At 35.6% G+C, this 21,512-nt stretch overlaps 1 protein-coding gene across 2 annotated transcripts; it reads right to left on the reverse strand.

Annotated features, from left to right (window-relative positions):
- Nucleotides 1-7,229: 7,229 nt before the first annotated feature.
- Nucleotides 7,230-12,901, reverse strand: LOC145582071 (uncharacterized). 2 transcript variants are annotated; one of them, XM_081639101.1, is made up of 6 exons: nucleotides 12,539-12,876; nucleotides 11,400-11,461; nucleotides 9,462-9,578; nucleotides 9,346-9,389; nucleotides 8,367-9,248; nucleotides 7,230-8,173 (listed from the first exon to the last, which is right to left on the reverse strand). In XM_081639101.1, the coding sequence occupies exons 3-5, from the start codon at nucleotides 9,536-9,538 to the stop codon at nucleotides 8,794-8,796; spliced, it is 576 nt and encodes a 191-aa protein (XP_081495227.1). In that variant the 5' UTR covers nucleotides 9,539-9,578; nucleotides 11,400-11,461; nucleotides 12,539-12,876; the 3' UTR covers nucleotides 7,230-8,173; nucleotides 8,367-8,793. The 2 variants fall into 2 exon arrangements, with proteins under 2 accessions (XP_081495227.1, XP_081495228.1); XM_081639102.1 differs by lacking the exons at nucleotides 7,230-8,173; nucleotides 8,367-9,248; nucleotides 9,346-9,389; nucleotides 9,462-9,578 and adding an exon at nucleotides 9,587-11,087 and having other exon boundaries at nucleotides 12,539-12,901.
- Between the last annotated feature and the right edge of the window lie 8,611 nt (nucleotides 12,902-21,512).

The following is a 21,512-nucleotide window of genomic DNA, read 5'->3' on the forward strand; positions in this document are numbered from 1 at the left end:
AGCAAGTTATTTCAGAAAAGAAGGGAACAAAACGAGCGTTCTGCTTTCCTTGTTCCATGTCAACGTACCTCGAATTTCGGAAAAAGCAAAAAGTAAATAATGAAGAATTTGTAGCAAGTACTCAGTCATTAAATAATTCTCTTACAAGAAAAGCAAGGGTCTATGGCGTTGCATTTAATGAGAATGACAATGATGATGCGGATGCACTAAGTGAGAATGTTGAAGCGGATGCACTAAATGAGAATGATGATGATGTTGGTGATGAATATGAGGGTGATCAAGTATTAGAAGATGAAGTTCTATTTCAGTTTGAAAGGGAAGGAATACAAGGTATTTGCAATCAATTTACGTAGTATTATTTATTTCAGCCTTTTAACTCATATGTCTTTAGAATTCTGTTAGGAAGTGAGAAGAACATTAAGTATAAAGAACCTGAGATGTCATGTATGTCCTGTGTAGATTGGACTTTAGTCCTACTTTTTGGAAATTGATGTTCAAGCTTGAGAGGTCACGTGTGTCCTATGCATAGATCACTGAAGTTAACCGTGAGAGGTCATGTATGAGTGGCATCTTACTAATGCCAATTTCTATCTTAGAATGCAAATTTTCATGTAACTCGAAAGACAAACTAATCCTAATAAAATAACCAATTCATAGATGCACAAATTAACCTTAAGCCTATATATGCACATATTCACACTGCTGCAACCCTTCCATCTTTTCTGGGTCACTTACCCCAGTAAGTTTACCAAAGTATGTGTTACCAATAAAATTCTCTCTAATTTTCCGGCCTAGATTAACTGAACTTTCAAATGTTTGAACAATAAGCTGGCATATTGCTCCAATTTCAATAAGCTGCAGTTTGTGACACCGCTTCTCCAAGAAAGTCCTCCTTTCATGTCTGATCACTGAAGTTAACTATTTTCAATAGGCTGGCAGATTACTGAAGTTCACTGTTTTCAATAGGCTGGAAGATCACTAAAGTTAACTATTTTCATGTCTGGATGCACAAATACTGACTCTTTTCATGTCTGACCACACAAATTCTATCCAAGAACCTCCTAATTCAGTTTGCATTCTCGTTATTATAATATTAAGTTGATGTATTTGCAACCTCTATCTTGTAACATGTTTCTTATAAATGTATACATAGAAACAGAACCTGAAAAAGCTCCTAAAAGCAAAAGGCATCGAGGTCCAACAATGCTACCCAAGGTTCATGCACGAACAAGAGACGAGCGTGAAGTTATTGTGTTAAACTCACTGGGCCAACCAGTTGGACCTACACGGGAAATTGTTCAGGAGTTCAAGCAATTCTTGGGTACTGTGGCAAGGGATTCTGAACTTGCACCACTAAATTATATTAAGTTTCCATGTCTACCCACACTTGACAAAATGTGGGAGTATGTCCAAGTATGTAGTAATATAATTCTTTAGCTTCAGTATGTTGGATTTCATTTTAAAAAATTGCTTCATATTTTGTTACTAGACCATAATTAATTATATTTTCATGATTTGTTTAGGAAAAGTATATGGTTCCTGAAGCTGGAAGAGAATGGGTGATGCAGGCTATCAATTGAAGCTGGAAAGCTCATAAATGCTTGACTAAGAAGAAATACTTCAATGCATATCCCACCGATTCTGTAAGATGGTTTCATAAGCCAAACACAATTTCAGAACCTCAATTTAGAGAGCTTTTGCAATATTGGCATTCTAAAGAGGCCGAGGTATTATGTATATGGTTTTGAACTGATTTGTGCAATATTTACATAGTTTCATGACCTAAATAGCCTCTTTCAGTTTACTGTTTTTATTATTTACTTGCATGGTTCAAATTTATTAAATCTTGATTGTGTTATCGCATAGGAAATCAGTAAGATCAACAAAAACAATCGCCTAATTTTAGATGCTATACACACTATGGGCCGTAACTCTTATGCAATTTTACGCCATGAGTTGGTAAAATAATTCATCTCATTTCTAGACAATTTTATTATCATTATAATCTTTATTTCATAATCATTACATGTACTACATGAGGCTTTCACCCCTGGCCTTGAATTATTTGTAATCACTTCTATTTTATGTATAATGTTTCACAGCAACAACAAGATCTTGATAAGCAAGAACCTTCTCAAGCAAGGGTCTATAAGGAGTCAAGAAAGAGAATAGAGGGAAGGACATACCTTACCAACCATGAAAAAATAGCAGAGAATATTGTGAGTTAACATGTTATATTTATGTTATATTTGTTTAGTTTTGATAAATAATAAGCAGGTGGCTTTATTTTCCTAATATAGGCTAAAATGGATGCTTTGGAGTCTTCCCAACATGAAGATGGTAGTAACTCTAAGGACCCTTAATCCGAAGTGATTCCAGAACCTAAGCGCAAAAGCCGTGTACGCCTACAAGGAAAAGGTGTGAAAAAGTCAGATTTGAAGAAAAAGGAAAACAAGTCAAATTTCATATTCCCGGCGGAATTCTTAGAAAATATGCAAGCTCAATTAGTACAACAACTTGCACCAAGTGTAACAACTGCAATTTTGACTCAACTTTGGGATGCTAACCCCGGGATCAATCTTGTCATTCCTGATTTTGCAATTCCATCGGCTCCAAAGGATGCATCTAGTGCGCCTTATCTTCTCGTTGACCAAAATGGGCAATCTTCTACATCTGGAGCCACAATCAATCAGGTAACATATACTATTTTCTAGTGATTTTGTCTAGCTTTTGTTTGTTGCTGCTTTTTATTTGAAATGGACTGGCTTTCAACCTGGATCAATCACAGAAAACACACACACACAAGGATATGGCAGAAAGCATGCTTGATTTTATTAAATAAAGGTTCTAGGCAGCAATACAAAAGATAGCAGTTCACAAGATAGCTTTAGGCTATCACTCTCATAATGGAATTTGTCTTCTAGTTCATTTGATTTTCTGCTTTTTTTTTTCTTACTCTAAAATGTTGAGTTAACTCTCGGTGTTGATCCCTGAAACTTCCTTAAATTGGTGTCCTGTTTTCTCCTCGGATGGAGGTCTGACCTTCTTGTCATGCCTTGGTCTGTTGCTGCTACTGACTGTGGGTTATGGTGCCTCTACCTTGTGTACACAGCCAACGGTTGCTGCTGAGTCATCAAATTATTGTTGTATGTTTCTGTTGTTGATGTTCTTTTTTATAGCCTTTTGTATCTCTAAATTATCAATCAATTGGGACATGATTCTTGAGTTAGATCTTGGAACTGCTATCTTTTGTATTGCTATCTGGATCAGAATTAGATGGGCCATGGGTAGTTAGTTGAGCTGTCAATCAATTTGTGCTTCATTGATTAGTTACTACTCATACCTTTTTAACTCCTTGTGTTCTTGAACATATACGGAGTACGACCTTGACCATATTTATAATATACCTTTTTTTTTAAGAAGAACGGTTAGTGCATTATTATATCATAGTAAGCGAGTCAGCAAAAACATATGGGGTAACCTCACTTGGAGCGTGGTTGACCCAACATTGTTCGATACCAAACGACACTAACCTAGCGAGATGATGGGCCAAAAAATTCCCATCTCTCTTGACATGAGACCAAAAAACAGAGGAAAAGAAAGAACTCGTAGCAACTATATCTTCTAAAACACTGTCCACAAAAGTGAGATTGAAAGAGTTCTTTTGGAGCTTTAGCACCATCATTTGCGAGTCCGACTCCATAATGATGTTCTGCAGGCCATATTCCTTCCCTTTCTTCAGACCAAACAGAGCTGCCTTACACTCAACCACTAGAGGATCCCAACGAGCCTTAACCCATCTAACTGATGCAAAAACCACCTCCCCTGCGCTGTTACGAGCAACAGCTCCCATCCCAACCCACCCTTTGTCCTTTGTAGCAGCATCCACATTAATTTTTATCACCTCAGAGGGAGGAGGAGACCAAACTGTTCTGCTAGGAGCTTGCTTGGGCTGAAAATCGCCATAAATTTTCTGAGTGTATAACCTGAAATCCACCACTTACTTGGTATGCCTCTGCAAAATGCTGACCTCGGGTTGACATTCATTCTCAAAAACCAGCTTGTTGCGCCTACACCAAATGAATCAAGCTAGAAACATACTTCGATGTGATTTCTTTCTTTTTATAGGTTTACTTCTTCTCTTCATTTGATTTCTTTCTTTTTTTGTTTAATTGTTCAATTTTTTTTAAATTATTTTGGGTAAATTGTTGATATAGATTTGGAATTTGTACTGAATTATGTCTTCGGTTAGCTATTTATTGATAAAATGCTGGAAAGGTTCCAATTTCTGTTTGTTGATTGCTTTGTTTGTTCCGTTGTTGATTTGGCTCACAATTGTCGAACTTGGATGATGCTGTCTTTGGACTACATATTCAGTTAATTTAAGTGCATGTACTAGCATTGGGACCTTTATCGATTATATATTATTGTTGTAAAGAAAGTATAGAATAAGGTCTTATATAATCTGTCAAAAGAAATAGTTATTTTCTACTACATTTGTTGTGCTTAATGAGTTTCCTGGATTCAGTTCTATTATTTTATTCTATTTTATGTGTAGGTGCATGGCGAGCTAAATGGAGATGAAGAATAGTGACTAGTCATCTAACAAATGGTGCATATATGTTGGCGACTCTTATTCTATTAAGTTCAAGTTTGTGAAGATATGGAAATTTCGGCTTATATATATGTTAAAATTTGTATTTTGGACGATTAAATTAATTATATAACTTTTATTTATTAGTAGGGTGTCATACCGAAAACAAGCAAGTAATATTTTGTAATGTACGTATTTAACATTATAATTATAATATATAAATTTAATGATATGTTGTTTTTGTTTTTAGTATTTTTAGATTTGTAGTGCTATATATATATATATATATATAACCATTTCATTAAATAAAAAAAAAAAAATTATACCGTTGCAGTAGATACGTACTCCATATACTGTTGTATTAGTTTTATCCGTTGCATTAGGTGCAATTTCATCATAATTATTAGTTAGTTTTTTATTTCCACGGATAATTTATGTCGTTGTATCAGCTATTGAGCTATCGCAACGGATCATCGATACCGTGGCATTAGGTGTCATATACCGTTGCATTAGACCTACTGCAACGCCAGCAGATGTCATAGTACATGGCCGTTGCATTAGGCCTAGTGCCACGGATTTTGACGCTTGATGCAACGGATTTGGGGGTTGCAATAGGTCAAAAATGTAGTAGTGCAAGTTGTTCTCCTTCTTGATTTGGCATGTTTGTTTTGCTTGAGGACTAGCAAAGGCTTAGCTTGGGGGGATTTGATAACTTGTTATTCGATATGATTTTAGGGTGCTTTTGAACCTTGTTTACTTGATAAAATGATGTTTTGGTTCACTTTTACTCTATTATTATGCAAATTTTGTGTATCCTATGCTTCACGGGTTGTTATTGTTTTTTTTTGAGTTTTTAGGTCCAATGACGATAATTTGAAGCATATGGATGTTAAACTAAGGATATAATCCAAGACAAACGAGCAAAACCGAAGAAAAGGGCCTAAGAGACCCTGCACGACCATGCCATGTCCTGCACGTCCGTGCAAGAGTGTTCCAGTAAGATTAGAACCTTCTGCCCAAGTGTTTCAGAGCATGCACGGCCGTGCAAGAGTTCAACACGTCCTTGCAAGACCCCAAGCACGGCCGTGCACAAGCCTGCACGTCCGTGCCAGATTCCCAGGCCAAAACAGAAGCTGCTGTAACTGTTTGTCTTGCTCTGCACGACCATGCATAAGGTGGCATGTCCATGCAGTCCATGCAGCTTAGGCTGCACGTCCGTGTCAAGCCTGACACGTTCGTGTAGACCTGCAGATGAGCCCGACTCTTGTTTTCTCCGTCCTTTTTATTTGGGGTAATATAAATACCTTCTTAGCTCTGATTGTAGGAGGAGGATCTTCTTAGTGTAGCTTTAGCTTAGGTTAGGGTTTTTAGAGAGAGAAACTCTCATTTTCTAGAGATAGAAAGTGGGAAAAACTTGTTGAAAGCTTGGAATATGAAGAATTGAAGGAAGAAGACTTGAAGATTTGATTATTTCTTGCATTATCAATGAGAATTTCTTACTCTCTCTCTTATTTTATTGCTTTAATTGCTTATTTTTGTATTTTTTCTAGTTTTATTACTTGTTTATGTTAAATTAGTGTTTGATTACATGTTCTTAGTTGTTAACTCCTTTAGTTTTGCAATTTATAATGATTTGTGAGTAGTTCTTTTACTTGGGATGGTTGAAACCATTCATGAATTCACATATACTTGTTTGCATGTGTTGATTTAGACAATGTGCGGTGTTAATTAGTTGAGCTTAAGTGGTTTAATTGCTTAGTTCTTGTATATGGCCATTGCTAGAACTATTTATCTAAGCTTTCTCAACGAAGGATAGAGAGATGAACTTGAGTTAGCTCGCTTATGCTTAATTGACTTGAAATACCACCATGAGAATAGGAATTTCCAGTCTAGAGAATGTTTATGTCATTGTGATTATGCTTTAACACTTGATTTACGCTTTATAACCACGAGAGTAGGTTGTATTCATGCTTCAAGTAATCCGTCTAGCTTGAGAGAGTAGTTGGATGCCTTAGATGACTTCCCCTAATTTATCCCCAAATTGTTATGTTTTGTATGTTAAATTGTAGTTTGTGAATGACTTAATTGGTGGATACCTTCCCAAGATCCTTTTTTTATTTTTTTATTTTGTATTTATTTATTTATTATTTATTTATTTTTTGTTTGTAGTTTTTCTTTATGACTCAAAACCTAAAAAGACTTGACTTAGCTTATCAAAAATCGGTATTTGTTAGTGCTCCCCTTAGTCCTTGTGGGATCGACCCTTACTAGTCTTTTCTACCCATTAGAGTGACCAAGTTAGGTTTTAATCTTTGGTAGGCTCGACGACGGCCTATCAACCACTAGGCACGACAGTATTTATAGTAAAAAATTCAGTCAGCTGTGTTCGAGACCGTTTTGAATTGGACACCACAGCATTTAGCCTTTCATGTTGATGGAGCTGAAGCGTCTGTTGATGTGGCAGATGCACCCGGAGAAGAAGCATAGGAGGATACATGTCGAACAAATCAAAAGCAAATAGTCTCCAGGCAGCCTCAGATGGGGAAACCCATCACCCTGACTGATATTGTTCAATCTCATCAACTGGTTTACCATTAACAGGTACAACATTATACGAAATTTTACCATGGCCCTTATAAACATACTTATATAAATACTTAACAGCTTTGATTGTTGAACACACCTCTACATTTAGATGACAGTCAAACAGAATAGAAAGGTAGGGATTATATGGGATCATCCATCGGTTATCAAGATGAGCATTTCTCACAGTGATCTTTTCACCAGTGTTCCGCCTCCTATAAGTAGGGTACCCTTCCTCATTTGTTGTGGTTTCTATTGAGAACTGCTTTGGAAAGCCATATTTACATGATGCTTTGTTACCATTCCTGATCATACATGAACATTGCGGGTTCAACTGCCCACAAGGTCCATGCATCATATGCCTAAGAACAATTTTACGCAACACTGGACTGGTAACAAGTGGAATTCAGCACAAAAAAATTTGTCATACTGCTCGGGAGATTTTAACTTGTATTCAGCTTTGAGAATTATCAAAAAATGTGCATTGCGGCAACCTCGCCAAAAAACTTCGTTTTCATGATTTCTCGTTTTAGAGCTAGAAGCTTTGCTCGAAATATACGGGCCACTAAATCAGGCCGATCTTGAGCAACTTCACCAGGAGCCAGTTTGCATTGCATGTAATTGTTACAAATAGATCTGGCTTCCCATATCTCTGCACCAAAGCCATTGCATTTAAATACCTTTTCTTCATATCTCTAGGGCCACCAATAAAAGTTGGAGGCATAATAACTCTACTACCAACATTATATGTAAGAGTTTCTCCATTCTATAATGAGTCCAAAATGCCTTGATATAGGTCAGCTCGAATAGTTTCCTGATTATTACGGAAAAAGTCAAGCCGTGTATTTTCAACCTTCACATACATATCAACTATATATAATTGAAAGCATCTTCCACCACGCAGCAAGAAATTGTTAGGCCTTATTTGCAACATATAAGCATAATATTCTCTTGGAGAAATAAGTTTGTCTGCTCTGGTTCGTCTCTTAGATGCCCCTGCAATCAGACAAACATTTAACACTCTGTACGTACAACATAGGATAACTCACAGTGTCAATGTAAAATACTTTATAAAAAACCATTTTATAGTGTTATTAGCCATTATCAACAATGGTACAATGAGTGAAAGAAAGAGGTTATGGAAAAACCAGAAAGCAGAAGCCAAAAATGTAGGCATATGAATACTTACGAGATGCTTCTTGCTGCAAAAAATCATCGATAGTATTGACGGCACAGGACAAAATTGGATCTTGTTGCGTGGCAACTTGCCTACGCCCAGCCCACGATTTTTTCTTCAGCCCTTGATGCCATCCACATTCTCCATGTGGAAATAGCAATGGATATTGCAGAGGATCATAGCATCCTTAATGATGATAAATACGATGAGATTCAGCTGATTTCCCGTGTACAAGAATATGTGGACTACAACTCTGACTTGATGATGCATTCTCAGGCCAGATAACAACCACCTCGTCACTCATAGGAGCATTATAGATGCGCTGATTAGGCACAGTATTCTGATTAAGAATTATACGTGTATCCTCTGAAACTTGTATTCCTTTAAGAGACCGAAAGAATCTAGCATATGGACTACTTTCCGACACACGCATAAGAATTTAAATAATATCCTCTCGTAACTCTGGAAAACAGCCTACACGATTCGCTGCCTCCTGCATACCATCGTAGAAGTACAGTTGCAAGTATTTCGGGCTTTCGTCCCCAGGTAAGAGATCTGGGAGAAAGTGATACAACTGGCCATGTAACTTGAATACATATATTCCTTTATATGTGCTTGCATCAAAATTCCCTCCAATTGAGCTAAATGCAAACAGATTATTATAGAGGCGAGCATATGTTCTAAAGTGGACTGCATCCTCTTCTTTTGATGTAAACAGACGAACAAGCTTTGGTGGATACTCGTTTACAACAATTTCAATTTCTCCATCTCCACAGCAGAAGTGCAAAGTTTCTGTTTCAAATTTTTTGGCACCACAATGTTTGCAGTATTGTGGAGGTTCTAATGACAAAGGGCTTGTAAGCAATGGCTGACCAATAGCAGCCTTCGGACCATCTGACATAACAATGCAGATGCACAACGATGTGAGAAAGGAATCTATTACTTCAGTTCAAAACAAATGAGACTGCAAGTTACACAACACAACAATTACCTTGAGATTTGCGCTGTTTTTTTGCTCGACAATCACCCAAGTTACTGCAAATAAAGTAAGCTCATTAAACAAGTCTTCATGCAAGTTGGAGCTAAGGCTGAAGGAACAATGCATACCTGACTAATGTTGGCTGAGGTGCCCCACCACACGCACGAGACCTTTTACTAACACGAGTTCGAGGTGCACGTTGCATTAAGTTGGAACTATTAGTCTAAAACCAAAATAATCCCAGCCTGTAGAAGCAGCCTATTAATATAAGTGGCAATAATTCTCTGAAAACTAACATGGCACACAAATCACACACATTGCATGGGTACCTAAAGCCACTGATAGGATAAATTAAGTAGAATGTGGCAAAAATTGTTTATCTTTGAGCAGCAGAACCTAAATAAAGTACACCATGCCTTTCAAATTCAAATACGCATAACAGGAACCTATCACCTATAAACAATGCCTTCAGAACAAAAATACTTTGTATTTCAAAACGATAGGCACAAGGCTTAAAATGTAATTGAATCTCAGATATACCAAATTATTAACAAATACTGGTTGAATGCCTGCACAGAATTCAAATCATCCTCAGAGTGAATGTACCCCAGGCTTTCAAATAAGCCTAATATAAGAGAAGCTGTAAAAATACCTGGTTTCCTAACAACATAAGGCTACAAACGAACATAAGCAATCCAGATACCATTAAATCACCCCAAAATATTAGTGCACAATTTTTTTTTTTCCACATGAAAACGGCAACCACCCTTCATTAAAACAGTATACATCTCAAACTCCGACCACTTACAGAAACTACACAAAAGCAAATATGAAACAAAGGGCCAAAAAATATGTTAATATGTACATTGATAGAGCTAGACGATGAAATGTAGAAGTACATTAAGCTTTAAAGTACGCTGAAGAAACTAAACACAGCCAAATACTACAAGTTCAATAAGCCACTCAATAATCTGGCTAACAAAAGGGAAAACTAATCTAGTCCTATTGCAAATCAAGCAACACTTAGAAGAAGCATAGCCTAAATAAACATCCAATGGTCAAAAGGACCATCCCTGTTATTAATGTGACACGTTTGGTTTTGTTTCTAAAGAAAGAAAAATATAGTAACAGCATTGAAAAGGTCCAGACCTCAATTCACTATGGTTATCGTAGTCGGATTTTAATTCAACCTATTTGGTAATCACCTTTAATAATGGTGTTTGTTTGTGAGGATTCATAAACAGGACCAACTTCTCTATAATCTGGATAATTAGATAATCCTAATTATTAAAATGAACTGATGTCTTAGAAAAGGCTCAATGGAAAGCACGAACTAATCTCAACTAATCAGATTAGCAAATCTTTCCAGAAGCAATAACCAACACCCAAAGAAATCCAAAGGAAGCCCATGATTAAAAGTATACAACAAACCCCGGCAATACACACTCTCCAATTATCCAGATTTCAATTATAAGTAAAGGACAAGATATTCAACCAATATTTTCTCTTTCACCCAAGGTTAAGATATAAATAAATACAAATATGCTAATATCCTCCCATCTCTAGTGAATCAATGATAGCGAGTGAAAATTCTAATGATGCAATTCAATTATCCCAAAAGTATGCTGTGTGAAAAGTGATACAAGTGCAAGGGCAAGATCATTGGATTTTTGCTGCTCCAATGGTCCACATACGGCAATTGGAACTTTGGAAACTACTGTTGACATGCATGTGTGGTTGAAAATACTTCGAACCTGGGAAAAAAGTGGCATCTCTTTATATAATATAGCGAACTACACTCAAACATACCATCAGCCAAAAAAAACATACAAAAATTTCAAAGGCAGTCTTACATAATACATTCAGCCACGATAAACACAGCATCAGTGCACACCATCATGCAGATTCTATTAGATAAAACACATCCAGAAAATGCAAAGCACTAGACAAGAGCAAATGCAAACTGACACCAGTAAACCAAGGACCCAGATATACATGAGAAGGACAGCATAATCCATAATTCTCTGAAGAACAACAAACCAAAAACAAGCATAATATAAGTATACCTCAGTCAGTCTCAGCATAACAGCAAATACTCGACATATCAAAGCAGCAACAGCAAAGCAACCTGCAAGAAGGAAATAAAAAAAAAACAATCACAGTTAAACCAACAACCACTAAACATGCACAAATATAACACCAAACCCAAGTCAATAATTTTTTTTTTTTTTTAAACAAGCACAACCATGTTTCTTGTAGCATTAAATCTTACCCCTCTTTACTACCTATTAAAACTTATAAAGGTTTAAAATTAGCTTCAATCTAAACCCTATTTATTAAAACCTGTATATCATCAGCAAACACAACATCTAATTATTCAACTACACTAACAAATAGTTAGTATAGAAACAACCAAATTACAACTGCAAATCCAATTTTGGCAAATCTCATCTTCATACAATTATTTATTGGATCAGCTCTTCATTATGGTAAAGCAATATGTAGGCATATTTTAAATCAGCACACTTGATTTTAGTCCATGAGATTTCAACACAAGATCACTCACTACCATAATAGCTCAATTGCAAATACAATTTTGGCAAATCTCATCTTTGTACAAGCATTCATTAGATCAGCTCTTCATTATGTTCAACCAATGTATGGGTAAATCTAGAATTGGCACAGCTGGTTTTAGTCCACGAGATTTCCAAACAAGACAAAGCATTAACATTAATTCCCATAACAATAATGAACCAAGAGAAGCACATTACCTAAATCAATTTTGAGAGAGAATTACTTAAAACAAATAAAGAGCTCAAACAGCTATTTACTCATCATTTATATATGGGCAGCAACAACCTAACCCTCTAACAGTAAAAACCTCCACCAGAAAATGACAAAGTCACAAGAAAAGGAGTTCTTTCCCTGCCTAAAAACAGGAAGAAACAGTTAATATCAAACTTAGAAAGAACACTCAACAACTGTACAGTGTACAACACAAAAATTATATTTCAAATCACAACAAAGCTACATAACCCAAATAATTTATGAAACAATAATAATCCATACTAAACACAGACCATAGAACAAACTACAATATAAACAACACCTAACAGCAATTACAAACACAAAACAAGCCAAAGCATACATCAGTCGCAGAATTAGCGAATAACCTTTAAGAAATAACAAATTAAACTTCACTAACCCAGAAGCAAGCAGACCTCCTCGCTACCAAAGGCCACAGCCATTAAAAAAAAACACCGGCGTCCACCGTACTGTTTCTAACAAGAATAGGAAAGAGAGAGCGTACTGTTTTGCAATTGACGAGTAGGATCCACTATTGCATTGTGCACAAGCTCAATTGGCAAAGTGGCTTGCTGACGCTTACGAGCTTGTTCAAAATGCAATAATGAATCCCAAGAATTCATACCTTGATCCAAAATCGCTAGCTAGACATCCCCCAAACCAAATTCGGACAATTTTGGGTATTTAATTAATTAATTTGGTTTGGCTTAATGGCTTAAATGGAATGAAGAGAAAGGAAAAAGGAGTGGAAGAAAGGGAATGCGGGAAAAGTGGCGCAAAGAGGTCCCATGTGGCAGTGAACTAACACCTGGCAACACACAAACATAACAAGGAGTAAGGGCATTGGTGGAAATCTACTGTTCCTAAGCTACAGTGATTCCACTTCTATTTTTTAGGATTGTAGGATTATGTTTTCTGATTACATATTATTGTACATGCCCCATAACACCCATTGTTAAAGCACATACATTTATTTAAATTTTATGAGAATATTAGTACTTCAATTACGGTAGTAATAATTTGTTGTTGTTATTTTCCAGTCTCGATCAATGGAGGCACTCCTGTACAAATTCTTAAATGGATTTGGTTCATACTAATTTATTATGGACTATCAATATTAGAGACAATATGATTGTTTTATTAATATAAAAAAGGTTACTATATAAAAAAAGGTTACCCCCTTGAGAAACGCTTCTTGTTTCTCAAGAAGAGAAACTGGGAATTACCCTCGATCAATGAGGAGTAATTTCTAGACAAAATAGCAGGTGTATTTAATACCATCTATTAGTTTGCACTATAACCTTTTGAAGTGCAATCCTTCAAATCTTATGAGTTACAAACAAAATAAGTTTATCAGCTAGGATTTTCCAAATAATATGATCTTCAATAATAATAAAAGTAACTTATTTTGTGGTTTCGGTAGAAATATTAAAATTTTCGACTATTTCACCAAATGCCACTGAGAACTTTAAAAATTCACCAAATGTCATCGGACTTTTCAGAATTCACCAAATGCCACTCAGTTTTTAAATAGTTCACCGAATGTCATTAATGACTAACGGAGTTAGTCATTAAGGCTTAATCATGACACATGTGGACACGTGTCAATCGGTTATTGGTTTAAAAAATATAAATAAAATTAGAATTAAAAAAACTCTAAATCCTAACCCAACCCAGCCCCAGCACTGTAACCACCTGCCAAAGCCAACTGACAGCCTAAAGCCAACCGACAGAACTCCTTGACCTCCTGCCGGAACCCCCTAACCTTCCGCCGGAACCCGCCGGAACCCCTTGACCTCCCGCTGGAACCCCTTGACCCCATCAAAACCGTCGACTCCACTTAATCCCCATTTCCTCCTCCCGAAAAACCACCCTAACCACCGCAACCATCTCACGCAATGCCCAAAACTCTGCCTACCCGACTCCAGCACCCACACGCTGACCCACAAAACTCCGTTTACCCGACGACCCCTGCGCTGATCCCCACCCCAGCCCCCGCAACCACCTCACGCACCAACACGACGCATCACCAAGCCACCGCAACCGACCATGGAAACCCAAAATGGAACCCGACTGTGGAAACCCTTCACCCTCTAACGGCTGAAATCAACCATGGAAATCTAGAATGGTCGATTTCTATGGTCGATTTCGTCGTTTCAAGGGTGGAGGATAGGAGGAGTGATTTTGCGCGGTGGTTGGAAAACGCCGGGTGTTTAAATCAAAGCTCGTTTTGGTGGTATTTGGGGTCGGGGCAGGTTGTGTGGGTGGTTTTGGGGGTCAACGGTGGGTCAGGTGGGGTGCTAAAGGGCCGATCGGCCATTTTTTGGTGGTTAAGGGGGTAGCCGGCCGTTTTCCGGCGAGATAAGGGGAGGGGCTAGGGTTTGGCGGTGGTGGGAAGGTTGCTGGGAAAATTTTGAGGTTTTTTTTTAATTTAATTTTTTGTTTTTCTTTTAATTTTTATAAATTAAAATATATAGATAATCATATCATGACATGTGTCATGATTAAACCCTAATGACTAACGGAGTTAACGACCGTTAGTCATTAATGACACTCGGTGAATTATTTAGAAACTGAGTGGCATTTGGTGAATTCTGAAAAGTTTGATGGCATTTGGTGAATTTTTAAACTTCTCAGTGGCATTTGGTGAAATAGACGTAAAACTTTAATTCGATAAAATCACTATGAAAAATAATTACGAGTATTTTATAGTATAATGAAATTAAATTGGACAAGGACTTAATTAACTCAAGCGTAGGTTAGTGGCTCACTCGCTGTGCGAACTATGGTGACCTATAGCTCACTCGATCATCACAAGAAAAAGTTCTCCGCTTTGCATTATAACACCAACAATAATATTAAAATTTTGTCAATGTCAACAAAAGTATATAATCTTACAATCAAAGTATTTTATAAACAAAATATAAATAGATAATATTAGAGGTAGTTAAACCTTGTAAATTTGAAAATTGCTTGGAATCTGCTAAAACTGATGATGTCAACGACTTGGAAGCTTACAGATCGAGTAATAGAGAGCAAATAAAAAGGGACGGAGGGTGTATTAAATCTATCCATCCAATTAAATACGAAATAAAAGAGAATCGAATGAATTGAGTAATTAGCATTGGTGGCTGGAAGAGATGATGAAGATAAACAATTATGTTGTGGCACTTCTACTTATCATTGCCATAATCATGTTCACCACCTTTTTTATGCCATCAGAAGCCCAGCGCTTGCCTGAATGCCGTCCTTTCTGCATTTGCTGAGGCCTACTTATGTTGTTGTACTTGCCACAACCATTGTTAAAGTATACAGTATGCCTTGAATTCGTGGTCATCGATGTTTACATCTTCTATTTTTGTGAGATAAATAGTACTTTAACGAAACTATATATGCTTTGTGTTTGTATTTGTTGTTGATGTGAGAATAGTAGTACTTCAGTTTTGGCTGTGGTTTGTATTGGGATTATTGTTGTTGTTGCATGTTGTTATCATCAACCAGCCTCGAGCACTTGGGAAAATTCTAATTGAAAATAGTTAGTATCATTGTATGTGCTATCATTGTTATTGGATGTTTTGCCTTTGTTACTACTCAAAAAAAAAAAAAAAAAAAAAAAAAAGGTTAAAAAGTCAGATCCATCAATTTTTATGAACCAAATTAAGTTTAAGCTAGTGTTAATTAGCTATGATTTAATTTACTTACAAATTAAATATGAAACTTTGCTTTTCTATTTAAAAGTGGATTGTTATCCTATCCATACATATAATGCATAGTCTGTCTTGTTTTTCAAATTATATGAGAATAATGTCCACAAATATATGAATTACATGAAGTTTTATATTTGGTTGGCCACATCGTGTGGTCAGGGTTACTTATTCAGATGTGACTTAAGATCGATCGAGTAATCCATGACCGACCAAATAACCCTTGATTAAGGAACCCTGAATTACTGAATAAGTTTCCCTTGACTGAGTAAACCTTGACCAACCGAGTAAACCCTAAAATGTAATCTTGGTCAAAAAGTAACCTCGGTCAATCACACACAAACGTGTTGAATAAATTATTGAATAATTTATACAAATATGTTTGTGGTCATAAAAAATTCATATATATGTGGAACAGAAACGGAAACTTAAAGTTCTCTAATAGACTAATACTCATAATTAATACTTCGTATGTACTAGTATATTGTATCTGTATATATAATTACATTTCACGTGGATATTCCTAATGACTTAATGTGATCTTAGTCAACTAATAAAAAGTCAATGCATTATGTCCACATTGGACATTTAAGAGGACGCAAGATGTATGACTTCGAAGGTTACATATATAAAAGTGATGATCAATTACGCATTCGATCATCATTAACAAGGAATGTGTATTAAAAGAGAATTGAAGTCAGTAATATTTGTGGAAGAGATGATGAAGAAAAACAATTATGTTAACGCACTTCTACTCATCATTGCCATCATCATGTTTACCACCATTTTGTTGAAATAATAAATAGAGATGAGAGATGGGAAAGAATAATAAAAAGTTGTATTCAATCTATTAACAAAAGTAATACGGAATACATAGCAACATATATATAGTGCAAATAACTAAGTTATAGTTAAAGAACATGATCCCATGACCATTAATTATGCTAACATTAACCCACTAAACTAACCCACTACTATTATGACTCCACTAAAACAAATTAATACTTAATTGAGCATATTCCTATACATTAGGAGTTAACTAACCACTAACTATTTGAAGCAAATATTCCAACACATTTGTGTGCCAGCAGTAACTCGGGGCATTGATGCAGACTTTAACATCGGTGATCCCACGGGATTTGGATTTCATGCACTCGATTGCTATATTATACCCTTTGTCCGCCAGACTGTGTTTGCTGAGGCACCTATACTATTGCGCATGCCCCTTATCAGCCATTATTGTTAAAGTCGATGTCTGGAATTCGTGGCTAGTTTCTTGTCTTTTAAATAAAACTAATTCAACTAGCTTTATGCATTGGTTCGTAGGAATAGTTGTTGTTTACTTAAAATCTTATGAATTTGTTTGTGACATAAAGGCTATAGCACCTTTTTTAGTTCAAGTACACATTTTCTACTTTTTCACTACTATTGTATACATTATTCCTTCCATTAGATTGCTTTATTAACCAAAGCTTGTATATGTCAGATCCTTCGAATCTTACAAGTTTCCTAAAGCTTGGTATTAAAATTATAATGTAAGTGACAATTTTAACTTATAATTGCTAGGATTCAAATTAAAGGAAATGATAATTGGAACTACTGCATGGTTTTTTGGTTTAAAACGATCATGTAGCGGGCCCTATATACGGTCTTACCACTACAAGGAAACCACTCAGAATCTGTTTCATAATGACATTCAGGGCATGCCAAGTATCCTTTTGTGCTCCACCCAGATAACATTGCATAACCCGGAAAATCACTTACGGTAGTCATCAATGCTACATGCATGTCAAACCTTTGATTAGTCGAAGCATCATAAGTTTCCAACCCAAACTCCCACAAATCCTTCAAGTCCTTGATAAGTGGCTGCAAATATATGTCAATGTCATTGCCAGGGGAAGACGGACCGGGAATTAGTAAGGCTAGCATCAAAAACTCGGGCTTCATAATCATCCAAGGAGGCAAGTTATAATAAATCAACATAACTGGCCATGTACTATGGACAATGCTCATTGAATTGAACGGGCTAAATCCATCTGTGCCTAACCCAAGCCTCACATTGCGTGGGTCATCAGCAAACTTTGGGTATAAAGAATCAAATTCCTTCCAAGCTTGACCATCTACTGGGTGATGTAAAAGATGATCATTTTCACGCCCATCTGCATGCCAAGTCATGTATTTCGCCGTCTCTTGACACAAAAATAGTCGTTGAAGCCTTTTCTTTATTGGAAAGTACCTAAGAATCTTTTGAGGAATCCTATAAGGCTTTCCATTTTCATTTTCTATGTCATTCTCTATGTCATTTGATTTCCATCTTGGTGTCTCACAAACATGGTAGCTTGTTGCATTTTCATGCTCTTCCCAATATATCATGTAATCATTTGGGCATGCATCTATCTTGGTGTAATCCAACCCCAACACTTTCAGAACACTTTTTGCTTCATTTAAAGAAGCTGGTAGTTTTGCATCAGGTAACACCTCCATTATAAGCTCCAATATATCTCCAAAAGCAACATTAGTTAGCTTATGATCACACTTCAAAATAAAAAGTCGGATCATGAAGGAAAGTTTTGAATGATTTTTACAACTAGGGTACAATTCTTCTTGGCCCTCTTCAACTAACTTAAAAAAAAAAAATTTCCTCGTCATTTGGCCCCTTTCTTAAAGCATCACATGCATCATGCAACAACCCTACTATGTCATCATTAAAATCATTTAGGGGTGACCCTTCATCATTATCCAAAATAGTTTGTTCCCTTTCAATGTTGATCCCTAACTTTGATAACTTATCCGTTCGTGGAACAAAACCATTACAAATATAGGTGATCTCTCACAACACCTTCATGGCGCCAAAAACGATAATGACAACTTTCACAAGGACAACAAATTTGATTTCCTTGAGACTTAGAAGCAAAAGCCTTTTGTACATATTCATCTACTCCCCGTTCATATTCAACACTCCATTTGGCAAACATCCACCACTCGTTAGTTCCACTATCCATACCTTAGGGTAAGAATTAAGAGGGTTACTTAATTTTTACAATAGCGATTAAGTATTAAGTCGTATAGGTTGATGACATGATCAAAATACTTAAAACTAGAGTATTTCTATTGCCAAGGTTAACTTTATCAAGTGTAATAAGCAAAGAGTATCAAACTTGTATTCAAACAAATAGGTAATTCAACAAACCAGTCAAATATTGTCACATGTTTGACAAAACAATAAAGCATTATTAGTCACAGTCCAACACCAAAATGAAGTCACAGCCTAACAAGCCCATGCTGAATAAAAGTCACTGGTCCACAAACTCACAAATCAGTGAGTCACAATTTATCACAAACTAAAATGTTGTTGTTTCAAAGAGAGAAAAAAGAGGAAAGGGATTGATAAAAGAGATAACAACAAAGAAAAATCAAAAACTAGTCAAGAAATGAGACACAACAGCAAAATAACAAATGGTGTTGGCATATAACACCAAACATTGAATCGGAAAAGGAAAGAACTCCCAACAAACCAAGAGTCTATCAAATTCTCCCAACATATACTGCATATGGAGTAGGCGTATAGCAATATCAGCAACAAACTATAAATGGCAGTCATAATCATCACTAACTGTAAATTTACCAGAGCTACAAGGGGTCCTAGGATTAAGGTAACAGTGTGCAATTATGCAGGATTGAGTTTGACAAACAGTAAAGAAAATTATTACTAAATTATCTGAAACCAATTGTAGTTAGCTAAGAATGACTGCAGGGCAGAACATAAAAATTTGGCAAAGTGTGTGTGAAGAACTGAAAACAGATGGATACGTAATGGAAGAAACAGACCTTGGTAATCCTTTCATCTTAAAGTTCAACACAAGGGCATCATATGATAAGTATCAATGCTCAATAATAGCTACAAACATAGTAAGAAACATAAGTAAACTGAAAACCTTTCAGAACCCTCATCACCTACTTTGATCAATATTAGTGGTATTTTAAAATAAAAATCACATAAATTTAGGATAAAGAAAAAACAACAATGAAAATGGAGAAAAAACCTTAAAAAAAAGTATTAAAATGTACTCATACTTTTAATTTGTAAGTCAATATGAAGTATATTTACATACATATTAAAGAAGTTAGTTTAATTTATTTATTTCTAAAAATTAAGTCATAACTTTAAAAGGCATGCCATTTTAAAATCTTGGGCAAAGCCTGATATTTTAAAAGAATTGCTCAAATCTCTTTTGTATTATGCCTAAAAAATTACAGTACCATTTACAAGTAAATCAACAAAAATGTAACTAGTTACATACATATGACGAACTTCATATATGAAAACTTAAAATAATGAAGTACAGTTTATGATAAGCAAAAACAGGCCGTAATTTGAAGAAAAAAAATTACATGAATAACAATGACCAATTGCTCCAAGAATTACAACATACATCAATAGCTAGCAGATGCAGAGTGTGCTTTTTTTATTCTAGATCATTTTAAAAGCACTATCAGTAATACAATACTAATAACTCAATAAGAAAATCACTAGATTATACTAAATTATATACCAAAGAAACTCAATAATAGAAACAACTTGTTTAGACTACAATTCTAACAAAACACATATCTGACTACTCTTTTACATTTGCAACCCACTGGCCACAGCTCACTCAATCAACACCACCACTTTCCAGGTATGTACTTAGTTATTAAACTATCTTATAAACAATGTTCTCTGCCTATTTTCAATCATAGTTAAAAAAAAGAAAACTTCAATTAAAGAACCCAAAATTTCAATACTTCGATCTTTCTTCTCATGTCATTGTTTTCTCAAGCTCTGCTGCCAAATAATAACAGCTTTACATTCCAAACTTCTATCCATATACATATCTAACATCATGTAATTCAACATAAAAACAGAAAAGTCCTCTGAACACCGAGGAAGAAAACCAAAATATATATTTTTCTCCTCCAGTTTTCATTTCTTTGTCAACACAGAATCTGTTTGTCATCAACTTTGGCAAAATTAATTTTGGCAAGTAACACATAAGTTGAGTTAATCAGATGAACATGATCCATCAAATCATATACTCTCATGATTTCACATAATAATCAGACAATTAGTGGAACAATCTACAAGCATTGAGCAAAAGACAATTCACACACGGGAAGAACTCTTCTTGGACAGTTCACTTTTGCCATCTTGCACTTCATTTCGGGGATAAGACTATAAGGGTAACACAGCTAAAAGTCCACAAGGTCTCAAACACAGAGCAGTCCTTGCACAATCCAAATAGAACAGCTTCACCCCTCCCCCCCCCCCCCCCCCCCCCCAACCCAAAAAAAAAAAAATTATACTCTAATACAATATTTAGTAATACTAAGTTTCAATAATATATATATATATATATATATATATATATATATATATATATATATATATATATATATATATATATATATATATATATATATATATATATATATATATATATATATATATATAAATAAAAAAAAAATTTAACAAAACAAAACAAAAAAAATAAATACTGCTGAAAGAAACCCATTGAATCCTAGCAAAAATACCCCCAAATTTCGAGCACAATATACACTAAAAAATTACAGCATTTTTTCCCATATAATTCGAGCAAAAACAACTACAAATTCGACCCAACATAGCCCAAC

Source organism: Chenopodium album, chromosome 15 (genome assembly GCF_948465745.1).
Source record: "Chenopodium album chromosome 15, dcCheAlbu1.1, whole genome shotgun sequence".
In the NCBI taxonomy this organism is placed as follows: Eukaryota; Viridiplantae; Streptophyta; class Magnoliopsida; order Caryophyllales; family Amaranthaceae; genus Chenopodium; species Chenopodium album.

Excerpts from the sequence above, each read along its gene's own strand:
- LOC145582071 (XM_081639101.1), bottom strand. The coding sequence starts at position 9,538 with ATGCAACGTGCACCTCGAACTCGTGTTAGTAAAAGGTCTCGTGCGTGT. Across the intron at positions 9,390-9,461 it reads CCTCAGCCAACATTAGTCAG|TAACTTGGGTGATTGTCGAG; the intron begins GTATGCATTGTT and ends CTTTATTTGCAG. Across the intron at positions 9,249-9,345 it reads AAAACAGCGCAAATCTCAAG|ATGGTCCGAAGGCTGCTATT; the intron begins GTAATTGTTGTG and ends TTGTTATGTCAG.